The sequence below is a fragment of the Nuphar pumila genome, chromosome 11, assembly GCF_984573655.1.
Source record: "Nuphar pumila chromosome 11, dmNupPumi1.hap1.1, whole genome shotgun sequence".
Taxonomy (NCBI): domain Eukaryota; kingdom Viridiplantae; phylum Streptophyta; class Magnoliopsida; order Nymphaeales; family Nymphaeaceae; genus Nuphar; species Nuphar pumila.
In genome coordinates this window covers 60,429,534-60,453,121 of record NC_143259.1, presented here as the reverse complement: position 1 = coordinate 60,453,121, position 23,588 = coordinate 60,429,534, and the positions used below count along the sequence as shown (strand labels likewise).

The 23,588-nt window shown below is 38.0% G+C and overlaps 1 protein-coding gene across 1 annotated transcript in view; it reads left to right on the top strand.

The window, feature by feature from the left end:
* The first annotated feature begins 639 nt into the window (after positions 1-639).
* The window catches only part of LOC149822394 (PH, RCC1 and FYVE domains-containing protein 1-like), a 55,641-nt gene continuing 32,692 nt past the window's right edge, over positions 640-23,588 (top strand). The window contains exon 1 of the mRNA XM_089980281.1: positions 640-2,229. Within this exon, the coding sequence (XP_089836407.1) occupies positions 640-2,229 (1,590 nt within the window). The remainder of the gene's footprint in view (positions 2,230-23,588) is intronic.

Sequence of the window (23,588 nt, the reverse complement as noted above, 5' to 3'; positions counted from 1 at the left end):
TCTTTCTGCTGTAAATTCCAATTTTTGATTTTTATTTTTTAAATCCTCCTTTTCTTCCTTAAAAAAATGGTGGGGCCTTGTATTTGAAGTTCTCCATATTGTGTTTGTTGCCTCCTTTTATTTTTACCTGTTAATAACCTACTCTTTTGCTTTTGATCAATAACTGCACCTGACCCCTTTTTGTCTTCTATGAATTATTTTATGGATATATGGTTTCTATACATTCAGTTGTATTATGTGCCATTTTGTTCAAGAGAGTTGCTATGTGTTTCGTCATGTGTTCATGCACGTGTTTTGGTTGTTTTTTTAACTTCTTGTATGTTTTAGGACCATGATTGGCAGTTCTCTCATTGTTTTCTCTTATGTTGGTCCACAAATATGGAGGCTCTAGGGCACATGCACGTTGGGATCTTTTCTTATGTCATAAGTATATAACATGCTTTCTGTTTACTGTTTTTGTAGAATGGTGACAGCATTCAAAATAGTCCTCCTTTAGTGCATAGTCCCTTTGGTGCGACACTAGAGATTAATTCTTCAAGCTCATCCAACAATCATAGTACAAAGGCATCAATCAGTTTTTCTGCTCATGAGCCTTCACTGAATTGGGCAAGGTCAGATGTGGGGTCAGACTCTGCAAATATGCAATTAAGAGGTACTGGGGATGGTTTCCGACTTAGTGTTTCAAGTCGACCTAGTACTTCAAGTCATGGTTCTGGACCTGATGACTGTGAAAATTTGGGAGATGTTTATGTTTGGGGAGAGGTATGGTCTGATGGGGCTTTGAGTTCTTCTGTTATAAGAACAGATGTGCTGCTCCCAAGGCCCTTAGAGTCCAACGTAGTTTTGGATGTTTACCAGATTGCATGTGGTGCTAGACATGCTGCTTTGATTACAAAACAAGGAGAAGTCTTTACCTGGGGAGAAGAATCTGGTGGCCGGCTTGGCCATGGAGTTGATGCAGATGCTTGTCGACCTCAACTGGTTGAATCTTTGGCCATCAGCAATGTGGAGCTTGTTGCCTGTGGAGAGTATCATACATGTGCAGCAACTGTAGCAGGTGATCTTTATACATGGGGTGATGGTTCCTACAATGCTGGATTACTTGGTCATGGAACTGAAGTTAGTCACTGGATTCCAAAGAGAGTTTCAGGTCCCCTGGAAGGACTTCAAGTTTCATCTATTGCTTGTGGCACATGGCATTCAGTATTGATAACTTCAAATGGCCAATTATTTACATTTGGTGATGGAACTTTTGGGGTATTGGGCCATGGTAATCGAGAAAGCACAACATACCCAAAAGAAGTAGAATCTCTGAGGGGACTGAAGACAATGAAAGTTGCATGTGGAGTGTGGCATACAGCAGCTATTGTGGAGGTTATTGTGGCACAGCCTGGTGCACATGTCTCATCTTGGAAACTGTTTACCTGGGGGGATGGTGACAAATATCGCCTTGGTCATGGGGATAAGCAAGCACGTCTAGTTCCCACATGCGTGTCTTCACTTGTTGAGTATAATTTCCGCCAGTTGGCTTGTGGACATAGCATAACAGTTGGCCTAACAACATCAGGACATGTTTTTACCATGGGAAGTGTTGTCCATGGCCAGCTAGGAAACACACAATCTGATGGAAAGGTACCTTGCTTGGTTCAAGATAGGTTGGTTGGAGAATGTGTTGAGGAAATTGCTTGTGGGTCGTATCACATTGCTGCTTTGACTTCAAGAAGTGAAGTATACACATGGGGGAAGGGTGCCAATGGAAGACTAGGGCATGGGGATGTTGAAGATCGGAAAACTCCCTGTCTTGTTGAAACATTGAAAGATAGGCATGTCAGAAACATATCATGTGGTTCAAATTTTACTGCTATTGTATGCCTTCATAAATGGGTATTGGGTGCAGATCAGTCTGTTTGCTCCGGTTGCCGACAAGCATTTGGATTTACAAGAAAAAGGCACAATTGCTATAATTGTGGTCTGGTCCATTGCCATGCATGCAGCTCTAAGAAGGCTCTAAGAGCTGCATTGGCCCCAACTCCAGGGAAACTGCATCGTGTTTGTGATTCATGCTTCGCCAAACTTAAAGCATCTGAGGCCAATGAAGCGTCTGTTACTACCAAGAAGAATCTGATACCTAGACCTTCAATGGACCTAAATTATAGGATGGACAAAGGAGACTTGAAGTCATCCAAGATTTTACAAACCGTTCATGAGGCACCAGTTAAATATGTTGAGGTGAAAACATTCATAAGTTCCATCCATGGTCACAAACATCATTAAGAATCTCAATTGGTCACATTATATATTTTTGCAATAAAATCAACAATTTGTATTACACATAAAACATGATAAATAGAATATAACACCACTATAAGCTTCCTGTAATTTATTGATAAAATCATGATAAAATTGGAAAGATTTTTTTTTTGAAGATCACTTTTGCATTTGACCCTTATTTTAAAAAAAAAGTCCTTGTGCGCATAATCCCATTTAATGAGAATTTTGAAAGAGAGGCCTCAAGCCTCTCTATAAGGAGGGGAGGGGCATCTCCTCCCGCTTGTCTTTTCCAATTCCTCTTGGTAAAGTTAATCATTCTTATATGTAATCATATATATATATATATTGTTGAGAATAGGTGGTTTTAAGTTAAGTCTTTTTATATTAGAGGCTATTTGAAATTTTGTTTTCATAATGGGCTTAGATGTAATTATTTTTTTAGCCTCTCTCTATTTAACATAGAGAGAAGCCCTAATAACAGTTAACGAGTTTTCTATTGTGCAACCAACTCTCTCTCTCTTCCTCTCTCTCTCTCTCTCTACACACAGGTGGCTGTGCATCGCATCTTCCTTCTACATGGTATCAGAGCCCTCGATCTCGGGAGCGTGATCAATAGGGACTGATCTTCACCAATGAAAAAAAAACATGACTTCTTGAAATCAGGTTTGATGTTGTCTGTTGTGGAAGATCTGATAACAGATCTGGACCCAGATCTGTCGTTAGATCTAAGGAGCAGATGTGGAGCCGTAACCCTTGAGCTCCTCAGTTTGGAGTTTTTTTTTCTGCCGTGATTGCCTGAATCTCTTGCCGTGACCTTTTGTTGTCGAGTTCTGTTCCTGCCGTGACGTGAGTTTTGTGTTGCCGAGTTGTGTTCCTGTTGTTTGGGAGCAGCAAAAATCTTCATTTCCTGTGCTGCCGTGATTGCCGAGTTCTTTCTTGTGCTGATTGCGTGTGATCAAATTTCATTTAATGTGTTGTTGCTTGTGATCGAGATATGATTGATCTGTTTAACTGTGCCCTGAAGGCTTATTGGTTGTCGTGCCTTATATGTTTGAAGAACAGCAGGTGTCGTGATTATTTTTTTCTGCGACTGCATATTATCGTTGGTCGTGTTGTGTTTGGATGCAGCAATGTTCGTGATTCCTGGACTTCAGTTGGTTGGTTTATTTCAGAATATGGATTTCAGCAGTCGTGATTCCCTGCTGTGTTTAAAATTCTTCTTGAGCACTTGCTGTTCAAGTGAGGTAATCTGATTTTTTTTTTGAATTATATCTTCAGTATGGCTGAAACTTCGAAATGTGATTCCAAAATGGAACATATTGGGGAGTATAAGGCTTTTGCCAACCCCTTCTCGTACGGCTCTTCCGTAAGGTTGAATGAAACCAACTATGCCAGGTGGTCCAAAACTTTTATGATGTCGGTATTTGGACATCATCGAAAACATATTTTGTTGGAAGACGAACCTATTGAGAAATTGGGAAAATATGTTACTTGGGATGAAGATAATGACATAGTTATGTCATGGATCATGAATAGCGTCGAACCAAATATTGCAGATGGATTGATCTACTATAATACAACCAAATTGATGTGGGACAATCTTCGTGATACATACTCACAAGAAACGAATGTGAGTCGTATCCTGCAAGTCGTACATGAGATATATAATTTGCAACAGGGAGATCAGACCTTGGCCCAGTACTATGCCTCTGTCAAAGTTGCGTTTGAAAGACTTAATGCTCACAGGCCTCTTTGTTGCTCGAAGCACAAGGATCATCAAGAACAAACCATGGTTGTTCGTTTTCTTACAGGTCTTTCTTCAGATTTTTCTGTTGCAAAAGTTCAAATGTTGACTGGATCAGATGTTCCCACTCTTGCTGATGCTTACAATCGTCTGAGTAGACTTGCGATCTCTCTGCCACAATCTCAGCCTGTGACTTAGTCATCTGCTCTTGTTGTCTCATCTGGTTATGGGCGTGGCAATATTCAGAATATCAGAGGACGAGGACGTGGACGTGGTATGGGAGGCAGAGGAAAGCTTCAATGTACATTCTGTGGAAAATCTGGACATTTAGAAGATCGTTGTTGGGATAAGCATGGTCGGCCAACCTCTTCTTCATCAAAGTCATATGCTCCTAAAGCAAATGTTACTACTTTCGAGGCAACCAATGTACAGGATAATATCTCTGCAAGTGACAATAGTATCACCCTGAGTCGTGCTGAATATGATGAGTTGATAGCTCTTCGTCCTTTGAGTTTCACCCCTCCTGTAGCTGGTGTTGCCTATTCAACCGGAAATCATCTTCATCCGACTGACAGTAAGTGGATTATTGACTCTGGTGCATCCAGACATTTGTGTGGAAATTCACTTGCTTTTTCAGATATAAAGGATATTAATGCTCATCGAGGAGTCTCATTAGCCGATGGGAGTTCCTCCCCGATTGTTGGTCAGGGAAATATTTCTATATCCTCCTCATTACAGTTGCAAAAAGTTCTTCATGCTCCAAACTTTCCTTAAAGTTTACTCTCTGTTAGTTGCCTTATAAGAGAACAAAACTGTAGAGTAATATTTGATCCGATGGGTTGTCTTTTTCAAGATTTGCTGATGGGGAAGAAGATTGGTGGAGGCTATGAAGAAAATGGAGTTTACTACCTACATCATCTAATGGGTAATGTTCATGCTGCAGTGGAACACTCATTCAGTCCTCTTCAGTGGCATCGTCGTCTTGGTCATCCTTCATTGTAAAAGCTTCGTTCGGTCTTTCCTCAAATTCCTTCCACCACATCATTTCAATGTGAAGCATGTCAGTTGGGAAAGCATCATCGAAGTTCGTTCCCTTCCAGTCAGAGTCAGTCTAGTAATAAAGTTTTTGAACTTCTTCATGCAGATGTATGGGGTCCTAGTAAGATTCCTACTAGGACTCAGTGTCATTACTATCTTGTTATTGTTGATGATTTCTCTAAGTTTTCATGGGTGTTTTTAATAAAGGAACGATCTGAAGTTCCAAGTTTTATCAAATCCTTAATTCTTGAAATAAAAACTCACTTTGAATCTATTGTCAAGATTGTTCGCACTGATAATGCTCTCGAGTTTAAATCAAAAGGTCTGTTACAATTTTACCAAGACAATGACATCCAACCCCAAACTTCCTGTGCCTATTCATCTCAACAAAATGGGGTGGCTGAGCGAAAACATCGGCACCTGCTTGATGTTGCCAGGACTATTATGATTCAATCCAATGTTCCTGCGTTATACTGGGGTGATGCGATTACCACTGCTTGCTATCTGATCAACCGCATGCCTTCGTCTTCTGTGGGTGATCAAATTCCATTACATATCCTAAAACCCAATACCTCACTCTTCTCCTTCTCGCCCAAAATATTTGGATGTGTTTGTTTTGTACACAAACTTGGCCCTGACCGTGATAAATTTGCTGCTCAAGCTACAAAATGCATATTTATAGGTTATCCCAAAAATCAAAAGGGATATCGATGCTATGATCCTATTTTTCGCCGAGAGTATGTCAGTGCGGATGTATCTTTCTTGGAATCTACTCCATATTACTCTAGTACCGGTTCCCCGCTGTAGGTTGATCCAGCTGAGTCTTTTCCATTACCTATACCTCCTTTTCCTTTGGAATCCGTGCCCTCATTACCGAACCAAACTTCATCCTCTTCCAGATTTTATAATCCTCCATTGGTATATGTGCGTAGAGCTCCACCTCCGCAAGTGCCTTCATCTTCTTTGTCCTCTGAGGTAAGTTCTACTGACAATAGTGATCTTCAGGATGATGATAACAGGCCTATTGCTCTATGAAAGGGGACACGACAATGTACCTTATATCCCATATCTCATTTTGTCTCCCATGCCAGAATCGGACATCAGATGAAGTCTTTTATTTCAGCCTTATCTGCTGAAACTATTCCTCTGAACTATCAGCAGGCAGAGCTTGATAATCGTTGGAAGCTGGCTATGCAAGAAGAAATGGATGCTTTAGTATCTCAGCATACATGGGATCTCGTTGATTCCCCAGCAGATGCTGACATTGTTGGATGTAAATGGCTATATACAATAAAGTACAAATCTGATGGTTCTATTGAAAGGTACAAGGCCAGATTAGTAGCAAAAGGGTATACTCAGACATATGGTATTGATTTCTTTGAAACCTTTTCTCCTGTTGCACGGATGGGTACCATTCGTCTTGTTCTCTCAGTAGCTGTTCAACACAGTTGAGCTTATACCAATTAGATGTGAAAAATGCATTTCTATATGGGGATTTATCTGAGACCGTTTACATGCAACAACCTCCAGGATTCGAGGTTGAGGGGGAGTGTCAGAAGGTGTGCAGATTGAGAAAGGCGATTTATGGCTTGAAACAAAGTCCTCGTGCATGGTTTCAAAAGTTGTTTGAAGTGATGTCACACTTTGGCTTTAATAGGTCAGCAGCAGATCATGCACTATTTATAAAGAAAACTAGCTCTGGCATAGTTGTTATGGTGGTATATGTGGATGACATCACTCTTACAGGAGATGATGTGAAAGCTATTGAAGCCACAAGGGCTCATCTTCAAAAACACTTTGCTACAAAAGACCTTGGTTCACTCAGGTATTTTCTGGGTATAGAAGTTGCCAGGAGCCGTGAATGGATGATTTTGTCTCAACGGAAGTATGTTCTTGACTTATTAAAGGAAACGAGAATGTTGGGAGCTAAACCAACAAATATTCCCATGGACCATAAAGTTCAGTTGTTTGAAGAAGAGTCAAAACCGGTTGATAGCAAAAGCTATCGCTCCCTAGTAGGGAAGCTACTGTATGTAACTGTGACCAGGCCGGATATTGCTTTAGCAGTAAGCAAAGTTAGCCAGTTTATGGACAAACCAACTGAGGTACACTGGAATGCAGCTATTATGATTCTCAGATATCTAAAATCTTCTCCTGGAAACGGGTTATTGTTCAGGAAAGGTGGAACTCTGGAGATAGTGGCCTATTCTGATGCTGACTATGCAGTATCTATAGTGGATAGAAAATCTACCACAGGATTCTGTGTGTTTCTGGGAGACAACTTGATTTCTTGGAGAAGTAAGAAACAAAATGTGGTTTCTAGGTCGAGTGCAGAATCAGAATATCGTGCTATGGCCCAAACAGTTGCTGAATTGATGTGGGTTCGTACTGTTCTTCATGATCTTCAGGTGAAGGTTTCCTCTCCCATGACCATGATGTGCGATAACAAAGTTGCAACATATATAGCGAACAATCCTGTATTTCATGAGAGAACAAAGCACATCGAGGTTGATTGCCACTGTGTAAGAGATATGGTTCAAGCTGGTCATATCACTACCAAATATCTAAAGTCGGAAGACCAAGTTGCAAATATGTTTACAAAACCTCTTGCTAGACCAAATTTCTCAAAATGTTGTGACAAGCTGAGCATGATTGATATCTATGCTCCAGCTTGAGGGGGAGTGTTGAGAATAGGTGGTTTTAAGTGAAGTCTTTTTATATTAGAGGCTATTTGAAATTTTGTTTTCATAATGGGCTTAGATGTAATTATTCTTTTTAGCCTCTCTTTATTTAACATAGAGAGAAGCCCTAATAACAGTTAACGTGTTTTCTATTGTGCAACCGACTCTCTCTCTCTTCCTCTCTCTCTCTCTCTCTCTACACACACAGGTGGCTGTGCATCACATCTTCCTTCTACACACATATATATATCATCATACCCGATAAAGGGTATTTTTGTAATTCTGCTCATTAGGGGCATTTTAGTCTTTTTACAATATTTTATTTTTCATTTTCTTTTTATTATTCATTTTTCTATTTTTATTAAATGTAAAATGCATTTAATGCATTGTATTGGGGGTCCAACCAAAGGAGTCGTTGGACCCCCAACGGTCACAAATGTGACCGTTGGGGGCCCAACGAGTTCCTTTTGGGCCTCCTAAGGTCCTCTCTCTCTCACTTCTTTGTGTATAAATAGAGGGGTTATCCCTCATGTATTTTATGGCCTTTTAGGCCCTCATTCAATAAAGCATATGTAACTTATGCCTCTTCGTAGGCTTATTGTGGTGTCCCTTAGTGGACCATTTTGTTATTCCCCATTATGGCGTTGTGTTTGTCCAATGTTGGACCTTATGAATGCATCATGCATTCTTGTAATTCATTTCTGCATACTTTCTAACATGGTATCAAAGCTCGGTTGGGATCGAGTTGTTCTTTGGTGCATCGGGAAGCGTGTTATTTAAGAAATTTTAACAGAAAAATGGTGAAGTATTCATTTCTCTCTCTTTTCTTTCTTAAAGTTATTCGGTATGCATTCTATTTCTTTAAGTGTCGTATGAAGAATTTGATATGTTTTTCATGTGTTCTCTTTGTCATTATGTCTTTTTATAAGAATTTGAGTTACTTGATACTCCATTGAATCTTTTTCGTATACATACTTTTTCGTATGTTTTTCTCTGAAAATTTTAAATGATAATTTCTAAAAACCGGTGAACTTGTTTTTCGAAAAATTAGATATATGATTGCTCAAAACTTGCTTTAATGGGTCGGTAAAAATTTATGACCATTGGAGCTTTGAATTTATATTTTATACCTAACTTTGTTTGTAAGAATACCTTTTATATGAATGATAAGTCTTTAAAGAAAGTTATGTTAAGATTAAAATGTTTGTGAGATATGTAGTTTGATCACATACTCTTCTACTCTCTCATCATATTTGTTGTTTCGTATTGAAGGTATGTGTTTATCCACTGAAAGGTCTTATATATGGCTTCTTATAATATCGTGTATTTTTTGGAAAAATACTTGACATATATGAAAAATTCCTTATTAAGTTTTGATTGACTTACCTAATGTGTCCTTTTCATATGAGCAATATTTGATTAAAAAGGCTTTTTATAATACCAATTGAATTAAGTTTTAAAATGGTCTTATGGAATATGGTGATTTTCTTTGCATCTTTATACTGTTAAAGATTCTTCAATTTGATTTAAAGAGTTTGTCTCATTGTAAAATTTATGGTCTTCATTAATGTTTGTTGCGTACTTATTGTATTAGGAGTTGGTAATAACCTGTTAAGTCATATGTTTTTGATAAACTTATGAGTTTTGAATTTTTCCTCCTTAATAAATGTTTTGTTAAGATTAATGCTCCTATTGAGGTTTTAAGCTTAAGTTTTCTTAAAAGGAAGGTTATTGGATATTTCATAAATAAGGAGGGACTTGTAAGTAATTTTTTATATTGGCTTCTCTCTATTTAACTTAGAAGAGATTAGCCCTAATTGAATAAACGTGTTCTTTCCTCTCACAATCGATCTCTCTCTCTCTCTCTCTCTCTATCTATCTGCCTCGGTTCTGGTGCACCTTATTAAGGTTTTCACATGGTATCAGGGCGGTGGATCTCGGGAGCCTGAGCACGTGATTGATCGACATCAAAAAGGCTGAAAAAAATAAATAGTGTCGATCTACATAAAAAAAGGCCCGAAAAAAATTAAACCGTAAACATGTGTGCTTATCTTTGCTTGTCTTCTAATTGCAATAGATCTGATCATAGATCTGATGTCTGACTAATGTCATGACACAGATCTGTAATCAGATTTGAAGGTCACAATGATATATATGTTAACTGGATCGGGTTGCGGCAGAGTTGGGTGTTGCGAGCAAATAAATTTTTTTATGTAAATCCTGTTTTGTGGGAGCATTTTTTTATGTCGTGGGATTACTGTGGGAGTACAACTGCTCATAATGGATGCCGAGTTTGATTCTGTTCTAGTTTTTTAGATCTATGTTTCTGATTTTTATTATTGGTTCTGATGTGGGTTGAATAACCCAATGAGATCGTTAAAAACGCTGTCTCTGCTGGCGTGAATTCGATTCTGATGTGGTGAAATAGCCTTGTGTGGTCGTGAAAGTGGCTGTTGCGTGATCATAAAACACGCTGTTCCTGTATCAGCTGAAAGTGTGTCGTGAAAGTGGCTGTTGCGTGATCATAAAACACGCGGTTCTTGTATCAGCTGAAAGTGTGTGGTTGATGAACATGTTGTTCCTGTATCAACTGGAACTGTTAATTCAACACTGTAGTCGTGAAATAGTCGTGTGTGGTTGATAACCATCCTAGATTCAGAATCTGAGAGATTAATACAGTGAATTTCTTTTGGTTAATTGCAGTTGTATCATCGTGTGAGTACTCTTCATTATGGGTGAAGTTTCAAAATTTGATTCCAAAATTGAAACTAGTGGGGAATATAAGGCATTTGCAAACCCCTTCTCGTATGGTTCTTCTGTGAGATTGAATGAAATAAACTATGCCAGGTGGTCAAAAACTTTTATGATGTCAGTATCTGGACATCGTAGAAAACACATTTTGTTGGAAACTGAACCTAATGAAAAGGTGGGAAAATATATTACTTGGGACGAAGATAATGATATAGTTATGTCATGGATCATGAACAATGTCGAACCTCATATTGCAGATGGATTAATTTACTATAATACAGCCAAACAGATGTGGGACAATCTTCGAGATACGTACTCTCAAGAGACTAATGTGAGTTGTATCCTACAAGTCGAACAAGAGATATACAATTTGCAGCAAGGAGATCAGACCTTGGCTCAGTATTATGCCTTAGTAAAAGCAGCATTTGAAAGACTCAATGCCCACAAGCCTCTTTGTTGTTCGCAGCAAAAGGATCATCAGGAACAGACTATGGTTGCTCGGTTTCTCACAAGTTTATCTTCAGAATTCTCTGTTGCAAAAGTCCAAATGTTAACTGGATCCGATGTACCTACTCTTGCTGATACATACAATCGTTTGAGTAGACTTGTGATTTCTCTTCCACAATCTCAACCTATGTCCCAGTCATCTGCTCTAGCTGTCCCATCTGGTTATGGACGTGGAAATTTTCAGAATATTAGAGGACGAGGAAGAGGTATGGGAGGCAGAGGCAAACTTCAATGTACTTTCTGTGGAAAATCTGGACATTTAGAAGATTGTTGCTGGGATAAGCATGGATGACCAACCTTTTCTGCATCAAAGTCTAATGTTCAAAAAGCTAATGTTACTACACTAGAGATAGCAAATGCAAATGATAACACTTCTGCAAATGACAGTATCATCCTTAGTCGAGCAGAATATGATGAGTTGATAGCTCATCGTCCTTCAAGCTCCTCTTCTCCTGTAGCTGGTGTGGCCTACTCAACAGGAAATCATCTTCATCTGAATGATAGTAAGTGGATTATTAACTCTGGTGCATCCAGACATCTGTGTGGGAATTCGCTTTTCTTTTCAGATCTAAAGGATATTACTGTTCATCGAGGAGTCTAATTAGCAGATGGGAGTTCCTCACCTGTTGTTGGCCAGGGAAATATTTCTATATCCTCTTCCTTGCAGTTGAAAAATGTTCTTCATGCTCCCTCATTCCCTTAAAGTTTACTCTCTGTTAGTTGTCTTATCAAAGAACTAAACTATAGAGTGATATTTGACCCGATGGGTTGTCATTTTCAGGATTTGCTGACGGGGAAGAAGATTGGTAGACGCTATGAAGAAAATGGAGTCTACTACCTACATCATCCAGTGGGCAATGTTTATGCTGCAGTAGAACACTCATCCAACCCTGTTCAGTGGCATCGTCGTCTTGGTCATCCTTCATTGTCAAAGCTTCGTTATGTCTTCCCTTAAATTCCTTCTACTACATCATTTCAGTGTGAAGCATGTCAGTTGGGCAAGCATCATCGTAGTTCGTTCTCTTCTAGTCAGAGTCAGTCCAGTCATAAGGTTTTTGAACTTCTTCATGCAGATGTATGGGGTCCTAGTAAGATTCCTATTAGGACTCAGTGTCGTTATTATCTTGTTATTGTTGGTGATTTCTCGAAGTTATCATGGGTGTTTTTAATAAAAGAAAGATCTGAAGTTCCAAGTATTATCTGTAGACAGGGGCAGCCACCTGTGTAGAGAGAGAGAGAGAGAGAGAGAGACGGCTGCACAGAAAACTCAATCACATAATCTTGATTAGGGCTTCTCTCTATATTAAATAGAGAGAGGCAAAAAGAGAAATTACATCTAAATCCTTATAAGAGTAAAATTTCAGAAAAACTCTAATATAAGAGTACTTAACATAAATCCACCTATTACTTAACATAAAACCACCTATTCTCAACACTCCCCCTCAAGCTGGAGCATAGATATCAATCATACTCAGCTTGTCACAACATTTGGAAAAATTTGGCCTAGCAAGAGGCTTTGTAAACATATCTGCAACTTGGTCTTCCGACTTAAGGTATTTTGTAGTGATATGACCAGCTTGAATCATATCTCTTACATAGTGGCAATCAACCTCAATGTGCTTTGTTCTCTCAATGAAAGACAGGATTGTTTGCTATATATGTTGCCGCTTTGTTATCGCACATCATGGTCATTGGAGAGGAAACCTTCACCTGAAGATCATGAAGAACAATGCGAACCCATATCAATTCACCAGCTGTTTGGGCCATAGCCCGATATTCTGATTCTGCACTCGACCTGGAAACCACATTTTGTTTCTTACTTCTCCATTAAATCAAGTTGTCTCCCAAAAACACACAGAATCCTGTGGTAGACTTTCTATCTACTACAGATCCAGCATAGTCAGCATCAGAATAGGCTACTATCTCCAGAGTTCCACCTTTCCTGAACAATAACCCCTTTCCAGGAGAAGATTTTAGATATCTGAGAATCATTATGGCTGCATTCCAGTGTACCTCAGTTGGTTTATCCATAAATGGCTAACTTTGCTTACTGCTAAAGCAATATCTGGTTTGGTCACAGTTACATATAATAACTTCCCTACTAGGGAGCGATAGCTTTTGCTATCAACTGGTTTTGACCCTTCTTCATACAATTGAACTTTATGGTCCATGGGAATATTTGCTGGTTTAGCTCCCAACATGCCCGTTTCCTTTAATAAGTCAAGAACATACTTCCGTTGAGACAAAACCATCCCTTCACGGCTTCTAGCGACTTCTATACCCAGAAAATACCTGAGTGACCCAAGGTCTTTTGTAACAAAGTGTTTTTGAAGATGAGCCTTTTTGGCTTCAATAGCTTTCACATGATCTCCTGTAAGAATGATGTCATCCACATATACCACCGTAACAACTATGCCAGAGCTAGTTTTCTTTATAAAAAGTGTATGATCTGCTGCTGATCTATTAAAGCCAAATCTTGACATCACGTCAAACAACTTTTGAAACCATGCACGAGGACTTTGTTTCAAGCCATAAATCGCCTTTCTCAATCTGCACACCTTCTGACACTCCCCCTCAACCTCGAAACCTGGAGGTTGTTGCATGTAAACGGTCTCAGATAGATCCCCATATAGAAATGCATTTTTCACATCTAATTGACACAAGTTCCAACCATGCTGAACAACTACTAAGAGAACAAGACGAATGGTACCCATCCGTGCAACAGGAGAAAAAGTTTCAAAGAAGTCAATTTCATATGTCTGAGTATACCCTTTTGCGACTAATCTGGCCTTGTACCTTTCAATAGAACCATCAGATTTGTACTTTATTGTATATACCCATTTACATCCAACAATGTCAGTATCTGCTGGAGAATCAAATAGATCCCAGGTATGCTGAGATACTAAAGCTGTCATTTCTTCTTGCATAGCCAACTTCCAGCGAGTATCAAGTTTTGCCTGTTGATAGTTCAGAGGAATAGTTTCAGCAGATAAGGCTGAGATAAACGACTTCATCTGATGTCCAATTCTGGCATGGGAGACAAAGTGAGATATGGGATATAAGGTACATTGTCTTGTCCCCTTTTGTAGAGCAATAGGCCTGTTATCATCATCCTGAAGATCACAATTGTCAGTAGAACTTACCTTAGGAGAAGAAGAAGATGAAGGCTCTTGCGGAAGTGGAGCTCTACGCACATATACCAATGGTGGATTATTGAATCTGGAAGAGGATGAAGTTTGGTTTGGTAATGAGGGCACAAATTCCAAAGGAAAAGGAGGTATAGGTAATGAAAAAGACTCAGTTGGATCAACCTGCAGCGGGGAACCGGAAATAGAGTAATATGGAGAGGATTCCAGGAAAGATACATCCGCACTGACATACTCTGGGCGAGAAATAGGATCATAACATCGATAGCCCTTTTGATTTTTTGGATAACCGATAAATATGCATTTTGTAGCTTGAGCGGCTAATTTATCACGGTCAGGGCCAAGTTTGTGTACAAAACAAACACATCCAAATATTTTTGGTGATAAAGGAAAAAGTGGAGCATTAAGTTTGAGGATATGTAATGGAATTTGATCACCCACAGAAGACGAAGGCATGCGGTTGATCAGATAGCAAGCAGTGGTAATCGCATCACCCCAGTATAACGTAGGAACATTAGATTGAATCATAATGGTCCTGGCAACATCAAGGAGGTGCCGATGTTTTCGCTCAGCCACCCCATTTTGTTGAGATGAATAGGCACAAGAAGTTTGTGGTTGGATGCCATGATCTTGGTAAAATTGTAACAGACCTTTTGATTTAAACTCGAGAGCATTATCAGTGCGAACAATCTTGACAATAGATTCAAACTGAGTTTTTATTTCAAGAATTAGGGATTTGATAAGACTTGGAACTTCAGATCGTTCTTTTATTAAAAATACCCATGATAACTTAGAGAAATCATCAACAATAACAAGATAATAACGACACTGAGTCCTAGTAGGAATCTTACTAGGACCCCATACATCTGCATGAAGAAGTTCAAACAATTTATTATTAGACTGACTCTGACTAGAAGGGAACGAACTTCGATGATGCTTGCCCAACTGACATGCTTCACACTGAAATGATGTAGTGGAAGGAATCTGAGGAAAGACTGACCGAAGCTTTGACAATAAAGGATGACCAAGACGACGATGCCACTGAACAGGACTGAATGAATGTTCCACTGCAGCATGAACATAACCCATTGGATGATATAGGTAGTAAATTCCATTTTCTTCATAGTCTCCACCAATCTTCTTCCCCGTCAGCAAATCCTGAAAATGACAACCCATTTGATCAGATATTACTCTACAGTTTTTTTCTTTTATAAGGCAACTAACAGAGAGTAAACTTTGAGGTAAGTTTGGAGCATGAAGAACATTATTCAACTTTAATGAGGAGGATATAGAAATATTTCCCTGACCAGCAACCGGGGAGGAGCTCCCATCGGCTAAGGAGACTCCAAGCTAAGCCTTAACATCCTTAAGATCTGAAAAAACATGTGAATTTCCACACAAATGTCTGGAAGCACCAGAGTCAATAACCCACTTACTATCAGTCGGATGAAGATGATTTCCGGTTGAATATGCAACACCAGCTACAGGAGGTCGAAGAGCTATCAGCTCATCATATTCTGCACGACTAAGGGTGATACTACTTTCATTTTCAGCGATATTCTCTTGTACATTTGTTGCCTCGAGAGTAGTCACATTTGCTTTAGGAGTATATGACTTTGATGAAGAACATGTTGGCCGACCATGCTTATCCCAGCAACGATCTTCTAAATGTCCAGATTTTCCACAGAATGTACATTGAAGCTTTCCTCTGCCTCCCATACCACGTCCACGTCCTCGTCCTCTGATATTCTGAATATTTCCACGCCCATAACTAGATGGGACAACAAGAGCAGATGACTGAGTTACAGGCTGAGACTGTGGCAGAGTGATCGCAAGTCTACTCAGACGATTATAAGCATCAGCAAGAGTGGGAACATCTGATCCAGTCAACATTTGAACTTTTGCAACAGAAAAATCTGAAGAAAGACCTGTAAGAAAACCAGCAACCATGGTTTGTTCTTGATGATCCTTTTGCTTCGAGCAACAAAGAGGCCTGTGAGCATTAAGTCTTTCAAACGCAGCTTTGACAGAAGCATAGTATTGGGCCAAGGTCTGATTTCCCTGTTGCAAATTATATATTTCTTGTTCGACTTGCAGGATACGACTCACATTCGTTTATTGTGTGTATGTATCACGAAGATTGTCCCACATCAGTTTTGCTGAATTATAGTAGATCAATCCATCTGCAATATGGGGTTCGACACTATTCATTATCCATGACATAACTATGTCATTATCTTTATCCCAAGTAACATATTTTCCCAACTTCTCAGTGGGTTCGCCTTCCAACAAAATGTGTTTTCGACGATGTCTAGATACCGACATCATAAAAGTTTTGGACCATCGGGCATAGTTGGTTTCATTCAACCTAACGGAAGAGCCATATGAGAAGGGGTTGGCAAAAGCCTTATACTCCCCAATCTGTTCCATTTTCGAATCATATTTTGAACTTTCAGCCATACTGTTCACTAGAACAACAAGTGTTTAAGTAGAGTTTTCCACCACTATAAGGAAGCAGCCCTGCTGTTTCCACAAAACAGTCCACAACCAGCAGGTAATCACTCCTGCTGCTTCCACGACAAATGGATAGCTGAAACTAATACAGCACGAAACACAACTCACCCCAGCAGGGAGTTAAGACCATAGCTGCACCCATACACACCACGACCAACAATACTATTCAGTTGCAACGCATATGAATACGACAACTGCTGTTCCCAAAACATATAAAGCATAACTACCAATCAGTCTTCAAACAATTAAATAGATCAATCATATCTCGATCACACGCAGAAAAAAAATTCAAAATCACGGTAGTCACGCAATCAGCACAGAAAATATGACACTCTCGGCTGGCACGCAATATCACAAACACTTGCTGCGTGGCCCAAACAGCCAGGAACAGCCAACAACTCTCGGCTGCGACACAGCAGCACAAAAGCCTGCTGCGTTACCCAAATAGCCGCACGTCAATCACAACATGCACGCATCAGCAGGAACTCGTCTATCTCCAGAAAATCACGACAGGAGATAAAAAATCAAAAAAAAAACAGATAAAAACTGTTTACAGCTCCAGGAGATCACGACAGATCTGGGTAACATCCATCCTTAGATCTGACGACAGATTTGGGTAACATCCCAGATCTGTTATCAGATCTTCCACACTAGTGCAACAGCAAACCTGATATATTTTTTTTTCTCGCAGTCTGAAAATTTTTTCCGTTGGTGAAGATCAGTCCTCTTTGAAATCACTCTCCCGAGATCGCAAGCTCTGATACCATGTAGACAGGGGCAGCCACCTGTGTAGAGAGAGAGAGGGAGGGAGAGAGAGAGAGACAGCTGCACAGAAAACTCAATCACATAATCTTGATTAGGGCTTCTCTCTATATTAAATAGAGAGAGGCAAAAAGAGAAATTACATCTAAATCCTTATAAGAGTAAAATTTCAGAAAAACTCTAATATAAGAGTACTTAACATAAAACCACCTATTACTTAACATAAAACCACCTATTCTCAACATTATCAAATCCTTAATTCTTGAAATAAAAACTCAGTTTGAATCTGTTGTCAAGATTTTTCGCACTGATAATGCTCTTGAGTTCAAAACAAAAGCCTTGTTGCAATTTTATCAAGACCATGGCATTCTACCCCAAACTACTTGTGCCTATTCCTCTCAACAAAATGGTGTGGCTGAGCGAAAACACAGACACCTTCTTGATGTCGCACGTACCCTTATGATTCAATCCAATGTTCCTGCGTTATATTGGGGTGATGCGGTTATCATTGCTTGTTATCTGATCAACCGCATGCCTTCATCTTCCATAGGAGATCAAATTCCGCTACATATCCTAAATCCTAATTCCCCACTCTTCTCTTTCTCTCTTTAAATCTTTGGGTGTGTTTGTTTTGTGCACAAACTTGGACCTGACCGTGATAAATTATCTGCTCAAGCTAAAAAATGCATAGAGTATGTCAGTGCGGATGGGTATATACAATAAAGTACAAATCAAATGGTTCTATTGAAAGGTACAAGGCCAGATTAGTAGCAAAAGGGTATACTCAGACTTATGGTATTGATTTCTTTGAAACTTTTTCTCCTGTTGCACGGATGGGTACCATTCGTCTTGTTCTTTCCGTTGCCGTTCACCACGGATGGAGTTTGTGTCAATTAGATGTGAAAATGCATTTCTATATGGGGATCTATCTGAGACAGTATACATGCAACAACCTTCTGGTTTCGAGGTTGAGGGGGAGTGTCAGAAGGTGTGTAGATTGAGAAAGGCGATATATGGTTTGAAACAAAGTCTGCGTGCATGGTTTCAAAAGTTGTTTGAAGTGATGTCAAGTTTTGACTTCAATAGGTCGGCGACAGACCATACTCTATTTATTAAGAAAACTAAATCAGGTATTGTTGTTATGGTGGTATATGTGGATGACATCATTCTTACAGGAGATGATATGAACGATATTGAAGCTACAAAGACTCATCTTCAGAAACATTTTGTTACAAAAGACCTTGGTTCACTTAGATATTTTCTGGGTATAGAAGTTGCCAGGAGCCGTGAAGGGATGGTTTTGTCTCAACGGAAGTATGTTTTTGACTTATTAAAACAGACTGGAATGTTACGAGCTAAACCAACAAATATTCCCATGGACCATAAAGTTAAGTTGTTTGAAGAAGGGTCGAAACCTGTTGTTAGCAAAAGCTATCGCTCACTGGTAGGGAAGCTATTATATGTAACTGTGACCAAACCTGATATCGCTCTAGCAATAAGCAAGGTTAGCCAATTTATGGATAAACCTACTGAGGTACACTGGAATGCAGCAATAATGATTCTCAGGTACTTAAAATCTTCTCCTGGAAAAGGGTTATTATTCAAGAAGGGAGGAACCCTGGAAATAGTGACTTCCTCTGATGTTGACTATGTAGGATCTGTAGTGGATAGAAAATCTACCACAAGATTCTGTGTGTTTATGGGAGATAACCTAATTTCATGGAGAAGTAAGAAGCAAAATGTGGTTGCTAGGTCGAGTGCAGAATCTAAATATAGGGCTATAGCCCAAACAACTGCTGAATTAATGTGGGTTCGAACAATACTAAATGATCTTCAGGTGAAGGTTTCATCTCCTATGACAATGATGTGTGATAACAAGGCAGCCACATATATAGCGAACAATCCAATCTTCCATGAGAGGACAAAACATATTGAGGTTGATTGCCACTATGTAAGAGATATGGTTCAAGCTGGTCATATTGTTACCAAATATCGTAAGTCGGAGGACCAAGTTGCAGATATGTTTACAAAGCCTCTTGCTAGACCAAATTTCTCAAAATGTTGTGACAAGCTCAGCATGATTGATATCTATGCTCCAGCTTGAGGGGGAGTGTTAAGATTAATGGTCCTATTGCGGTTTTAAGCTTAAGTTTTCTTAAAAGGTAGGTTATTGGATATTTCATAAATGAGGAGGGACTTGTAAGTAATTTTTTATATTGGCTTCTCTCTATTTAACTTAGAAGAGATTAGCCCTAATTGAATAAACATGTTCTCTCCTCTCACAGCCGATCTCTCTCTCTCTCTCTCTCTATCTATTTGCCTCGGTTCTGATGCACCTTATTAAGGTTTTCACATGATTGATTTTATAGATTTATGCCATAGTACAATTTTATTTTGTTATAAGGTTTTTTAATAAATCTATTATTCTTCTTTGTTGGGATTTCTCCCACTTTAATGAAGTTTTCCCCCTTCTTTGGGAATTTTGTGTGTTTTTGTGTTTGAGCTCTCGTTTAAGGAGCCCTTTGGGTCATTATAATTTTCTTGTGAGTATATACTCTTTTGTGAAGATTTCATGGTTGTTGTGAAGAAGATTGTTTGTATCTTTCTCTTGCATAATATCCTTCAAAGATTCATTAATACTTGTAAACCTTTGTGGATCTTTTGAGATTGGTTGTGAGCATCATTTTTAAGTTACAATAGTGGATTTCATAAGATTTTCAAACTTCATATTCTTACCATCTTTATGAATGCCTATATTGGCCTAAATTTGTTATTTGCTCATTCAAGATTATTGTCGTTTGGCATCTTATATTGCATAAAAGTGCATCTATTATCATTTGGTGTGCATATAATTGCACTTTATATCTATCATAGTTAAGGCTTGTTTTGACTATTTGATTATTCCAAATCGGTTTTTACACATGATGTTGCTTAATATTTCATGATTGTTTGTTGCATGATAAGCCTTTTTGGTATAAATGACTTCTTTTAAAGAATTGATCATGATTAAGCATAATTCATGTTTATGCAAAATTGTTGTTATAAGACATATTGTTATGATTGATTATATTGGACCTTTGATTTGATTTTTTTTTTCAAATCGGCCCTCTTTGTAAAATCACCTATTTGGAAAATGATTTTTTTATGTGTTCATTGCCTTTTTATGACATTTATATTTATCCATCACAAGTTGTTATATGATGCATCAATCCTTTTTGGCCTTGTTATTGTTATATTAGAGATGTTTGTTGAGGTGAGTTATGAGTACCTCGTGTTATGTCATTTTAGGTCGTCAACTTGTAGTTTGACTCTAAAATGACTTGTTATGTGATCTCTAATTATGAGTGTGTCATTCATTTGTTTGTGACCATTGTTTTTATGGATGCTTTTAATTTTGTATACTTGTGATGGATGTCTAAAGTTTGAAACCTTAGTGTTTTAAGGTATATTGAGAAATTGATGTTCTTTAATTGTATTTCCATTACAAGCTTTCTTGCCTCAAAAGTCTTCTCCTTTTATACCTCTTATCTAAGTGTCATCATATGTAGACAAGATTTTTTATTACACCTTTGTGTGTTGGTAGTCCTTTGTAGGCTTTGTTCTCTTGGTCTAGTAGTTGAATACACTTGTTTTGAGTGTCATTATATGTAGACAAAGCACGTTGATTCACACCATTGTGTGTGATTTTAGTCCATGTTGGCATTTGTGTCCTTGTTCTAGTCGTTGAGATGTGTGCCCATGGTTGACTTCTTTCACTCATTTCAAGTGTCATTTTATGTAGACAAGAGATGTATTGTCACACCTTCGTGTGTGTTTTAGCCTATGGTTGGCTTGGTACTCTTGTTCTAGTAGCTGAACATACTTGATTTTGAGTGTCTCTTTACGTAGACAAGAGATGCTTTTAGTCCATGTTGGCGTGCATTCTCTTGTTCTTGTCGTTGATACACTCATTTCAATTATTATTACATGTAGACAAGAGGTATTTTTACATACCTTTGTGTGTGTCTTTGGCCTTTAATGACATTATGTTTATGTTCTAGTTGCTTATGCACTTGATTTATGGGTTTTTGGAGGACTAATGAGGTAGTTGCTTATAGTGGATGAACTATTGTTGAAATTTTTAAAATTTCATTCATATTTTGTTTTTAAGAGATACAAGTGAATCATATCATTGATATGCATATTTGGAAATCAATTTGACCTATATATTAAGTACTTATAGTTTTTCGGCCACCTAATGAGTTTTTGTACTTGCAAACATTTGAGTGAGATTTCCCTAAATGTGTAAGGCTCTTTACTCAAATAACATTTATTCTTGACTCTTGGTTGAATATTTTTAATGTAATCTTGTTCTTGCAAATTCTCATATGACATTTGTTTGGCATAGAATTTCTTCTTTCTAAAGATGTGAGGAGAATCATTAACTCATCTTTTATTGATAAAAAGTCCCCTTAGTGTTGATTTATATGCTTTTGCAAAGCCCCTCTTGGGATCTCATATATTGAAGTTCATATTTTTCATGCTTTTGTGCATGTGTATCCGTGCCTTTGTGCACTTGTGAGTGTTCTCCTTTGTGCCTTTGTGCACTCTTTGTTTTTCTTGTATTATGGTATTACACAAAATCTTTTTTGTATAGAGATTTTCACATGTACTTTTATGTACTTTTATTCAAGTATTCTTGATGTGTCTTTATACACGTTTTCCTTTGGGGTGTTGGAACTTGTAGTGCACATCTTTGAAGACATTTTAACATTTATTAGTGTTCTCTACTTAGTGTACCCTTGTACACATATCCTTCTTCAAGAACATATTGTGTTTTATCAATAGAGTATTTAAGTTTAAATCGTTTTTACATAATACTCAATTGAAATGCATGAAATATCTTATGAATTGTTGTTTTTGATGAAATTATATATCCTTCTTAATCAATGTTATGGTCTATTCTTATTTGATATCTTTTATTTGATTAAGATACAAAGATACTTTTACTTGGAGTTCTTTTGGCTTGTTCTATAGGATCGCCAAGATGACAGGAAAGGAGTATCTATGATACATCGTGGATGGAGCTTGGGGATGATCATTGAAGACAGTTAAAGGCTGAAGTTTACAAAGTTCTTTCATGCGCTATAAAATTGATGACTTTCATTGAAGAATTTTTGAAGACTTGGAGCCCTCCTTTTGTATCTTCAAACTTTTCGTTATCCCCACGTAAAGTTTGAGGGGGGGGGGGGCGTTAAAATATATGTAATCATATATATATCATCATACCCGATAAAGGGTATTTTTGTAATTCTGCCCATTAGGAGCATTTTAGTTTTTTTACAGTATTTTCTTTTTATTATTCATTTTTCTATTTTTAATAAATGTAAAATGCATTTAATGCATTGCATTGGGGGCCCAACCAAAGGAGTCGTTGGACCCCCAACGGTCACAAATGTGACCGTTGGGGGCCCAACGAGTTCCTTTTGGGCCTCCCAAGGACCTCTCTCTCTCTTTCACTCCTTTGTGTATAAATAGAGGAGTTATCCCTCATGCATTTTATGGCCTTTTAGGCCCTCATTCAATAAAGCATATGTAACTTATGCATATTCGTAGGCTTATTGTGGTGTCTCTTAGTGGACCATTTTGTTATTCCCCATTGTGGGGTTGTGTTTGTCCAATGTTGGACCTTATGAATGCATTATGCATTCTTGTAATTCATTTTCGCATACTTTCTAACAATAATTACTTTAATTTTTTACTATTGCAAATTTTATTTTATCTTTTTTTTTTTTTTTTTAAGATTTTCCAATACTTTCTTGTGAAAAGTATTTACATAAAAAATACATTAATTTTTTTTAAAAAAATATGTAAAAAGGAAAAATATATATAAAGAATAAATTGACCATTTTCCTTGAGATATAGCCATTATAAACATAAATATCATGATATAATAGTGATATTTTCATTTAAAAGATAATCCCCCAATATTTGAAAATATTGTGATATCTTGGCCATTTAAAACATCAACTAAAATATCACAATTTTTTGGGTGTTCTTTTCTAAATATCACTAATATTTGTCACACTAATATCTCGAGGATAATATTTGTAATTGTGATTCCATCATTGTTATTCTTAAATGACATCTACTTTCCATGTTCAACATATTCAAATCAAACAATTTTCTAAACAA